The sequence below is a fragment of the Pteropus medius genome, unplaced genomic scaffold, assembly GCF_902729225.1.
Source record: "Pteropus medius unplaced genomic scaffold, Ma_sr-lr_union100, whole genome shotgun sequence".
NCBI lineage: Eukaryota > Metazoa > Chordata > Mammalia > Chiroptera > Pteropodidae > Pteropus > Pteropus medius.
The window spans coordinates 1,936,947-1,947,909 of record NW_024342468.1 but is presented as its reverse complement, the minus strand read 5'-3'; the positions used below and the strand labels follow the sequence as shown (position 1 = coordinate 1,947,909).

Sequence of the window (10,963 nt, the reverse complement as noted above, 5' to 3'; positions counted from 1 at the left end):
GAAGGGGCCCCAGGGTGCTTCCTGGGGGGTGAGGGGCCAAGCCTGCCCCAGGGGAGGAAGGAGCAGGCACTGCCTTTAAGGAGCTTCCAGGTTGGCACAGGAAGAGACCCCTTGATGTGGAGATCAGGGAAGGTCAAGCCTTGCCAAGGAGAAGGGAGACCCCGCCTCACTTCCAGCCCAGGTTCTGGCCCAGGGTCTCCCAGACCCAGCTGAGAAACCTTATGAGCCTTGGCCCAAGCCCCCTAGGACCAAGGCTGACTCTGGTCCCCATCCTAAGGTGTGACCCTCAGGCAAAAGTGGGTGATGGGACCCAACTCTTGGAACCAAACCAGGGTCCAGGCTACTTCTCTAAAAGAAGCTGAAGGCCTGGGCTAAGATGCCCCGTGGGTGGGAAGAAGCCTGACCCACAGTGGGAGGTGGGATGTCGGCAGTCCCAGCAGCCCCCGGGCTTGGCTAACCCAACCGGATCTGAGCTATGGGCACCAGTCTTGCCAGGGCAGATGATTCTGGGGGCTCTGAAGTTTTTAAATTGCAGTTACTTAAGAAATAGAATTACAAATACAAGGCTGGGCTCATTGGCCACCACCTCGAGCTCCTGCACAAGCACAGCCTTTGGGGGTAGATTGACCTGCGCTCAAACCCACAGCTGGGCCACGTCACAGCCCCGTGACAGGCAAGCTCTTGTGGTGACTTCTCAGGGCCTCCGTTTCCTCCACTGAAGATGGGGTCAGTGACCCTGGGAGGGTGTGCTGGGGATCAGAGCAGGGACATGAAGGGACCCAAAGTGCGTGGACTCAGGAGGTCGCCTGGCCGGGGAGCCCGGATACAGGGACAGGCCCCTGACGGTCAGCGCCCGGCCCAGGCATGGCGAAGAGCAATGATTCTGAGGCCCCGTTCACGGCTGGACTTGGTCCCTCAGAGCTGAGTGACCTTAAAAGGTGCTGGGGCCGCTGCTCATCCGTAAAGTGGGGTGAAAGCACTGAGTGCCCAAGGGTCTCCCCAATTACAGGAGCTACCCCCAACACTCGGCCATCCTGGGGGTGGGGCCCCCTCCTCCGCTGGCTCTTACTCCAGCCAGGCTGCAGCCAGGGACAGGCTGGACCTCGTGTCCCCGGGTCCTGCCAGGAAGAAAAGGGAGTGGGGTGTAGAGGTGTCCGGAGAGGCAGCCTGACCTTCCTGCCTGCACTCAGTGTCCACTGCCTCCTCCGCTGCTGCTTTCAAGTCCTCCTGACCCCAGCCATTCCTGGAGCTGCCCCTGCAACTGGCATATGGGGACCAGGACGAAAGGGTGGGGTGTATAAGCAGGGACTCCCCCGTCTCCGGGTCTCCACACCCACACCCACCACCCGGCAGACTGCGCCTTGTTGGGTTTGGGCACACACCAGGCGGCGATGGCAGAAGACTCTTGGGACCCACCGTTCACCGAGTCTTTGGTGAGCTGCGCGCGCGCAGCAAGGCGGGGCTCACGTACACGCGCTGTCCGCGGGCCCGCGCAGCTCGTGTGCGCGCCCGGCCGTGGACAGGACGCCCAGCTGCCCCTGCGGGGTCCACCCACGTCCGCCCGCGGGAGGAAGGCTGTGCGCGCTCCCGAGCGCGCTCCCGAGCGCGGCGGGTTCCGCCTCTCACACCTGCAGCGGGCGGGAGCGGGGGAGGGGCCGCGGCCGACCCCGCCCACCCGGCCGGAGCCCGGGACCCGGGCGGAACCGAGCAGTGGGGCCCGAGCGGCCGGCGGCGCGGCGCAGACAATGGGAGCGGCGCTTGCGGCGGGGTTGCCGGAGCCCCCGGCCCGGCGGGGACGGGAGGCCGCGCCATGAGCCCCGCAGCCGGGCGCCCCGCTGTGCGGCGCGCGGGCCGAGGCGAGCAGCCTCTGCGAGCCCCGCGCCCCGTCCTGGGGCCGGCGATGCGCTGCCAGGGCTGAGGATGATGGTAGATTGCCAGGTGAGTGCCACGCCCGGCCCGGCCGCCCTCCGGGCGTCGCGGGCGGAGGGAGGACCGCATGCCCCCCGCCACACCCCATCCGGCGGGGAGGGAGCGCGGCGCCGGGTCCACGCTCAGCGCGCGCTTACGCAGTTCCGCATTCAGCCCCTCCTGGTACAGCTGGGAAACTGAGACCAGGAGAGAGACGGGGACCGGTCCCGGGCCCACGAGGTGGGCAGAATCCAGAGTGGGGAGGGGGAGTGGGGTTCCGGCCTTCTAGGCCAGCCTCAACTTCTCCCGTTGGGTTATCTTTGACAAGGAGAGCCCCTGAGATCCTGGGGCACCCCTGTCCACCCTCTGGGCATCCCCACTTGGGCACAGGCGCACGCGCGCACACGTACAAACACACTGACTTCACAGGTGGGGACCACGGAGTGGGTTCAGAGGAGGAGTGCACCCGCGGAGGGGACGGGGAAAGAAAAAGAGGCAGGAGCGTCTTGTCTCCTAGCAACAGGCCGGGGGCCCAGAGCATGGGAAGGGAGAGATGACAGGCTGATGACCAGAGGCCTCCAAGGTACCTAAGGGTCTGCTTAAGCCGGGGCCATCCCCAGGGCCGCCTGGAGAGGACAGGGTCTGGGGTCCAGCATCCTCTCTCGGCAACTGGAACCAGGAGGAGACTCCCTCCCCCGGTGTGGGTGGGGCTACAGGGGAGAAAGCCTCAGCCTCTTTATACTGTGAGGTGCATAGGTGGTGTGACACCGAGGGTCCCACAGGCTCCTAGACAAGTATGTTGTCCTCGGTTCTCCACCCACGACCCCCGGTGTTCCACGTTCCGGGAGAATGGTTTCTATTCCCTCGGGGTCCTTCTGAGCAGAGGGCAGCCTGGGGCTTGGGGGTCTTTGGACCTGGGCAGTGCAGAATGTGACAGGGTCCTTGGGTCCTCATCTGGAAGCGAGTTCGCGTTATGGCCCTGGCTGGGGTGAGGAGGCTTCGTGAATGAACCGGACACCAGGACAGCGGAGGGAAAGGGGGCTGCGGGGGAGGCTTCAGAGGTCCTCACATCCCCCGGAGCCGGCAGGTCCCGCCCCTTTGCCCCTCGGGCTCAGGGCGAGCTGCTGCCTTGACGACATCCAAACAAAGGTGTGTGTTTTGTTTTCTGGATCTCGTGCCTGGGGCTGCAGTTCTGGGGCCGACCACCAGGGGGAGAGCTGTGCCCACTCTGCTCAGTGGAGCAACCGGGGCAGAAGAGGGACACCGGGGGTCATTTTGGGCATCCCCCTGCCTCCGACCCACCGCGCACCTTCTGTTATTAACCTCCATGTCCACCGTGTGAGAAGCTCAGAGGCAGAGAGGCCCCGAGACCCTCTCACCACTCATTCAGCCGCTGTGCCCCCCACGCTCACCCTGAGCAGGGGCCCGTGCCGGGCCTGGGGCGGTGCTGACAAGTCCACGTGGTCCCTGCCCTCCGGGAGCTCACAGCTGCGGGGGCAGGCGGCAGATGGACAAAAGCGCAGAAGCAAATCCAGGTGGGAGAGAAGGGCTAGTGCTCTGGGGAAATGAGGCCGGTGATGGGGCGGGGCTCGGTGGGATCTAAGGCCTCCAGAGTGACAGTGACGCTGTGACCAGAAGGACAAGACAAGTCAGCCCTGCACACGTCTGGGGTGTGCGAGGTGGTGGTGGGAACTCAAAGTAAAGAGACGCAGAAGCAAAAGAGAATTTGGCCAGAGAAGAGTTGAGACAGGGGTCAAGGCAGCTGGAGAGAGCAGGGTATGATGGGAGGAGAGAGGGAGGACCAAGGGGGGGGTGAGGGGGCCTCCAGAGCAGGGCCAGACTGGGCCTGGAGGGATGTGCTAGCTGTCTCTGCTGCGTGACAGCATTGCCTTAACTTAGAAGGACAAATGTTGGCCATCTCACAGTCCCCGTGGCCAGGATCCATCTCGGCTCCACTGGGAGAACCTGCCTGAAGGTCTCCTGGGAGGCTGTGGCTTCGGTCTTCACTGAGACTCTACGCGTGCAGGGTCTGTCTCCGAGATTAGTCACAGGGTGTTGGCGGGATTCGTCTGGGCAGTGGGCGCACGCAGAGAGGTCTTCCAGAAGAAGGTGTCCTGTGGACAGGTTGGTTCGAGGAGGTGCGGTGTTGAAGAAAGCATGGCGACAGGCCGGTACCTGCTGCGCGCTGCCCTCACTGCCCCAGGTCACCGCCTGCCCGCCAGCAGTTCCTGGGGGCTCCGCCTGGAATGCTGGCTTCGCTGCCCCCGGCTGGGGTGGCACAGGTGGAGGTGGGTCCAGTTGGGGGTGTGTTAGTTTTCTGTGGCTGCTGTGACAAAGTACCACAAACTGGGTGGCTCAAAGCAACAGAAGCTTATTCTCTCTCAGTTCTGGAGAAGTCCAAAGTCAAGGTGTCGGCAGCACGGTACCCCTGAGGGCTCTAGGAGAGGACCCTTCCTTACCTCTTCCTGCTTCTGGTGGCTTCCTTGGCATTCCAAACTCTGCTTCTGTCTTCACATGGCCTCCTCTGTGTGTCTGTGTCTGGTTTTCCCTATTCTTGTAAAGACATCAGCCGTTCGCTTAGGGCCCACGCTAACCCTATGTCTCAATAAGGCCTGATGCACAGGTGTCCAGAGTTAGAACTTCAACTTGCCTTGGGGGGAGCACAGGGAGCACAATTCGACCCACAACAGGGACATGGGAGTGACTCCTCCCCTAAAGGCCAGGTGCCCAGGCACCCACAGGTACAGGGGGAACAGCTGCAAGGAGGTCTGGGGCTTGTGGGTGCGAGTGGGGCCCGGGTGTGTTGTCAGGGCCAGCCAGCAACCCCAGCGTGGCGCATCCTGGCGCCGCGCCAGCAGGTGGCGCTGTGACCCCGTGGCCGCCCCAGCCAGCGCGGCTCTGCGCTGCGGGGGCAGCGTAGACTCTCACCTTCCAGTTGCGAGGAGACCACACCAGAAGCACAGTCATTTCAGGCGTGACACGCCGCGGAGGACATCAGACAAGCCGGGGCCACGGGTAGTGACTGGGCGGTGACTTGGGCGGGCAGCTAGGGAGCCTGGTGGGGACAGACCCGGAGGTGTCAGGAGGTCTCGCTTCCTTCTGCACCTGCAAGCTGAGCCGGCCCCTCTCAGCCCGGTTCCGGGCCCCGCAGCTATGATTACACCTGTGGCTTCCAGGCCTCTCTCATTACTGCAGGGAGGCGTGTGTCCCAGGTCTGGGGCGGGCACACGGGAGGCAGCCATGGGGAGAGACAAGCTGTCTGGGCAAGTAGAGACGTGGGGTCCCTTCCCCAGAGACCCTGCCCAAAAGCTGGGGTAGCGCTGCTTGAACACCCTCACTGCCCCTTGCTGGACTTCTGCCCCAACCTCTCGTACAAAGCAGGGAGAACAGGACGAGTGGCTCCCTCGGGCTTCCGTGAGATGGAGCGAAGGGCCCAGCGCGGCGCTTAGCCTGGAAGTGGCGTTTCTTACTGTGGCCCAGGGCGTCTCTGACTCCACAAGTCCAATGCCGCTAACTCTCAACAGCGGATCTTGGATCGATCTGAGCAACAGATATTTATCAAGGGCCTCTGTGCAGAGTGTCTCAGCTTCTGTCTGAGGGGACGCGACCCTCAGAAGAGAGATGTTGGAACCAGGTTATGGACAAGCAGCAGAGCCTGTGGAGGTGTTGGGCTGGGAGCCTGGGGACCTGCATTCTGTGGCCGCTCTGGCGTCAGTGGCAAACGGCTGGCCATCCTCTGCAGAGTGACCTCCCAGGCCATGCCCGCACCTCTGTCCTGTGCTGTGGAGGTACCTGGTAATGATGGCTGGCCCACAGCACCTTCCCTGCGCCTGGCCTCGGGCTGCAGTGTCTCACTGTATCTGCGAGACAGGAGCTGCTGCCATCCTCATGGGTGGGGAAACTGAGGCACTGGAGGGTGAAGGGACACCCACAGCTGGGTGGAAGCAGGGATGGCGGGCCTGGGCGGGGCCTGCACGGGCGCTGGGGCCAAATTCCTTGCAATTACAGTGAGCTCCAAGGTCAGGGCCGGGCAGGCCCCAGGGCGGTGGCTTACAGCGGGAGTGGAGACACAGAGCTAATGGGCCCTTCCATCCTGTCCCCCTGTAATGAAGGCCTCGGGCTCTGGTCTCTGTGTTTTCCTGGGTTGTGTGTTTTTTAACCTCAAAGAGTCTTAGGGTCACAATTGTGTGGGTCTCTGTCGGGGTGGGGAAGTCGCCTACCAGGGCAGCCAAGCCAGGGAGGAGAGGAGAGGGCATCCCCCTAAAAATGGCAAGCCCCACAAGAAGGGAGTTTCCATGGCAACCCAGAGCAGTTGCTTAGCAACTCCAGGCCCCCAAAATCCTTGCCTGCAGGAAGGCTCCAGGCTGGGGGCTTTCCAAGGGCCTGCGTGTGGAACTCAGCCACTCCTCGGGGCTGACCCAGCCCCACTCAGCAGCCCTGATCCCTCCGAGGGAAGCCCCAGCCTGCTCGCCGCGCCCCTCACCCCACCCCGCCAGCCCGCCAGGCCCCAAGCAACAGAGGCTATTTCCTGGATACCTGAGTGACAGGTGACAGTGAGCACGGTGGAAAGTCAGAAAATGCAGGGTTAGAGGGCACAGTGGATGCGGCCAGTGCCAGCCAGTGGGGAGCGGGGGAGGCTGGGCATGGTTCCCTGTACTTTGCACCCCCTGTACCCTGCAGCCGTGAGCAACCTGAGCCTGGCGACAGGATGTCAGGGCAGGCTGAGGCGGGGGGCGAGTAGAGCCCCTGGAGTGGGGGGCGGAGATTCTGGGCCCAGGGGAGGCAGGCGGCCTCACGGTCAGGACTCTTGGCTTTGGAGAGAGACACCTGGCTCTGTGTTCCCGCTCAGCACTTATTAGTGGGTGCCCTAGGACGGGCACCGAACCCCTCTAAGCCTGGCTGCTCCCCGAGCTGTGAGGAAAATGTCACCTCAGGTTCCCGTGGGGAGGGAAGGGGGCTGGCCCTGGGGGCTGGGCTGTGGCCAGAGGGAGCATCATCCCGGTCACCTGATCATCCCAGTCACCATCGGTCACATGGGGTCCCTGGCCTGGGACCTGTGGGAGCTCGAGGCTATCGGTCATGAGGGAGAGAGAAGTCTGGAGGAGGGTGGTGGCAGCTCTGGCTGGGACTTGCAGGACCCCAGACAGGTAGGCTTCCTGACTCTTCTGTGCCTCGGTCACCTCACCTGTGGGCTCGTGGATGTCAAGGGGTGTGAAATGTTCCCGAAGCACCTGGCACTGTCACTAGCAGGCCCTCAGCAGGTGGCAGGAAATGCCCGTTCCCCTTCATGGAAGGCAGAAGTCTAGGTGGCCGCCAGCTGTGAAGACAGGCAGCCTTGACTGCCTTCGGGGAGCTGTAGGCGGGCCCTGGGTTGAATCCCCACTTGTCCAGGTGGGGACCTGGGAGCCCAGAGAGGTTGAGCAGATTGCCCAGGCCTGACAGCGAGTCAGGATCGCTGTCAGGCCTGGGTCGCCTTCCTCCCTAAGTCCCGAGTTCCAGATCCCTTACCCCTCCACCGGGTTTGCTGACAAAGAAGTTGCCTAGGGTGCCCTTTGACCCTCAAGTTTCTCATGGTCGAAGTTCAAGGGTGAGGCGGTCCACCTAGCTCGAGGTCCTGAGTGGCCAGGGAGGTGACAGCTGTGGGCTTCAGGGGCTGGCATGTGAGCAGTGCCCGGCGTGGAAGGGCCGAGCTGGCAGCCCACCTGCCTGTCCCCTTGTAGCAGACGATTGCAAACCTTCAGGATTTCAGGAGGCGTTTCCAGACTCTTGGGACTGGACAATACCGGCCCAGAGCACACGCCTCCTTCTGCTGGCGCCAGCCCTGGGAAGCATGCTCGCCGGGCCACGGCGTGGCCATCACGGCCTGGCAGACATGCAGGAGCGGAGTTTATGTCCTGCACCTGTGCGTGGGTGTCCCGGGAGCACCACCCTGCCTTTGGTGATTCTGTGTGTGTTTGAGTGAATATGTGACCACGTGCGTCATTGCGTGCCACCTGTGTGTGTGGCAAAGTCTAAGGTTTGGCAGAAGGACAATGGGTGGCCGGAGGGTGGGACAATAGCAGTGTCTCTGAAGCAGGTCACTCAGCCCCAGGGCCCTGGAAATCCAAGGAATGACCCCCCACCTCCGATCCGCCCCCACGCGCCTGGGGGAGCTCCCCCACCGCGGTAGGACTGTGGGAAAGGGCAACGGGCACCTGCCCCGCCACCTCCCGGCAGCCGGCTGGAGCCCCAGGTCCTCTCCAGAGGCCCCCGCTCTGAAAGGGCAGTCTCGCTTCTCAAGTCCTGGGCCCCCACAGGCGGGCAGCAGGCGGGTGGTGGCACCCAGCACACAGTGTCCCTGGCAGAGCGGGCAGCCTCCTCACCACAAGGGCCCGTTTGTCCTGACTTCCCTGGCCCCGAAGCCACGAGCAACCAGGCTCTGCTGGGCACAGGGTCCTGTTTGTGGGCTCAGCCCCCTCCCCACAGCCTCAGCGGGCCCCTGCTATGCTTTGCGGAGGGGGCTTCTTAGCCCGGTCCAAACACACCCGAGCAACCTCTGCTTACCTGATAAGCAGAGACCCATGCCCCACTTGACGGCCTGGAGCATGCAAATTCAGTAATGAGAAAAAAACCAGGTCGAACCAGAGCTGAGCCGACAAGTGGACTTGATGGCCCAGATGGTGCCTCTCGCTTCCAAGTTCCCGGACTCGAAAATACGCAGGGTTTGGGGCCAGAGTTCCTTGTGGGAAGATCACCAGGAAAGCTTCCTGGAGGAGGTGGTGAGGCTGGAGAGGAGGCTGAGGGACAGCAAGGAGGAAGAGCATGGCCCTCTCTGCCAACCTGCCATTGAAGTGCTTTCCAGAACCGGGGCGGGGGAAGGGGGAAGGCAGAAGCAGGAGGTGAGCCGGGCAGGGGGTTGGGGCAGGAGGCAGCGGCTTGGAGGTCCCCAGGAGCTGGGCAGCCCCAGGATGTCGGTGGGAGGGAGGCGGGGACATAAACCCATGCCACAGTCGGTGAATTGTTTTGACATCTTTACCGCGTGTTACTTTCTCAGCTCACCTGCCCTATTTAAAAGTTGCAGCACCCCTGACCCCCCATTAGGGCCTGTCCTAAGTGCTTCTAGCCAATATTTCATTGACCCCAGGCAGGCTTTTGGAGGCAGAGGTCATCCCAGGCTCGGGCCAGAACGAGGCTCAGTGGCAGAAGTCGCAGGCTGGGGTTTGAGCCCAGAGCCCCAGCTCGTAGCTGCCACTTTAATCCTTAAAATTGGACATTGGGTTCCTTGGGAGCTGGGAGCTGGTCATGGGAGCAGGGAGCTGGCCTCGTCTGCCATGGGAGGGGGCTGCTGGGCACCAAGCCAGCAGGAGCGGCTGGGGCAGGGCTGGGACTCTCGGATCCTCTGCTTCTTGGCAACCCATGTGACTCAATGGGCTGGTAAAAGGGGCCGGCGGGCAGGCAGCCAGCACAGGGGAGCCCTCAGGAGGGTGAGTCAGCCGCTGACCCTGGGCTACTGTCCTGCCTGGGGCGGGGCCGAACCTCAGCTGCCAAAATAAGCACACGCACCCCCACTTTGCCTTTCTTTCTGTCTCCCAGCTCTCCCCAGCAGGTGCTTCCTGTGACTCTGCCGTTCCTGGGAGTTCCCAGGTCCCCCCAGCCTGGAGCAGGGCTCAGGGCCTCCCGCTTTCGTTGTGTGACCTTCCATAAGTCACTCTGGGGCTCTGGTCCCCTTCGGCCCTCCTGTAAAGCAGCGGCCTCTGACCACAGAAGGGCACCCTGGGGATAGGATCACCCTGGGGTCTTGTTGTAGGAAGCTGGGGGCGGCTGCGTGGCTTTGGGTGAGTTCGGTGCCATCTCCGAGCTCACCTGCAGACCTGCCTCATACATCGTGACGGGTAAATGATGTTCACACTGGCACATCCCTGACCCCTGGAAACACTGGGGAGGTGTTGACTCTGGCTTAGGCGCCGGGCCGGTGGGGAGGGCAAACGGGCGGGTTGGAAGTCAGAATCCCAGGCTGGGCCTCGTGCAGGGGACGGAGCACTGGCCCGCGGGCAGGGACGTGGCAGCCCCACATCCGCCCGTGCCACTGGGAACGAATCCGCTCACGCTCTTGACGGCGGTGCAGACTGGAGGAGAGCACGTCGCCCCGAGGGCCGAGATGCCTGGGCGTGTGGCTCGCCTTGGCCTTGACTGCTGTGCAGCCCCGGGCGAGTTGTTTGCCCTCTCTGGGCCTCGATCTTCTGTTTTACGACAGAGATCATTACTGTGGCTTCACCCGCTTCGTGGATGCTGCGTGGTAAAGTGCTTTTTCCCATCACAGAAGGCCAAAGGCAGGGCTCTGGGGGAGCGGGGCGTCAGGAGCTGCTCCCGCCTCCGAGGCTTCTAAGCGGGGTGAGCACTGGCCTTTGGGCCGCAGAGCGGTGCATGTTTGCGGTGCCCTGGTCCCTGGGAGTCTCTCAGCGCTGCGGGAGGGGAGGCCAGGTGCAGCGGCACGCTGGACCCAAGCCGTCGTCTTGGCTTCGGGGCTGGCTCACTTGTGCGCACAACTGCAGCGTCACCCCACCTGACAGAGCCTGGCCGGCAGGGGCCGTGTTGAGTGACTGGGTCTTAGGTTTCCAGAAACGGGGGATGGGGGAAGCTGGGTGGCCCCCCCCGGCCCCCCGCCGGCCCCCGAGTCAGGTCAGGAGGCTGCAGGGAAGAGGAGCAGCAGCTGGGCGAGGCCACCCCTGTCTGCGTCCGTCCAGGACGTAGTGCTGAGTAAACAGCTTCGAGGGGAGTCACCGCTCCGGCTCTGAGTCACAGCTCCTAGCGACAGCCACGCAGTGTTTATCAACAACATGCTTCACCACCGCCAGGGCCTGCCCCCAGGAGCCTGGAAAGGGGCAGAGGCCCCCCCCCAGGCTCTCTCCCCCACAGAGGGCCTGAGGCCAGGCAGTGGGGAGCCTTGTCGCACATCTGTGCACACACGTGTGGCTGAGCCGGGTTTTGTAGGTCTGGGCTGGTGTGCGGCTGGCCGGGTGCCACATCCCACGGTGCAGAGGGACCGCTGGCAGGGCCCGTGACCTCGGTGTCCTGA

The 10,963-nt window shown here is 63.4% G+C and overlaps 1 protein-coding gene across 1 annotated transcript in view; it reads left to right on the top strand.

Annotated features, from left to right (window-relative positions):
* Positions 1–1,806: 1,806 nt before the first annotated feature.
* The window catches only part of RALGDS (ral guanine nucleotide dissociation stimulator), a 38,384-nt gene continuing 29,227 nt past the window's right edge, over positions 1,807–10,963 (top strand). Inside the window, exon 1 of the mRNA XM_039862979.1 lies at positions 1,807–1,938. Coding sequence (XP_039718913.1) covers positions 1,921–1,938 — 18 coding nt within the window. The 5' untranslated portion in view covers positions 1,807–1,920. The remainder of the gene's footprint in view (positions 1,939–10,963) is intronic.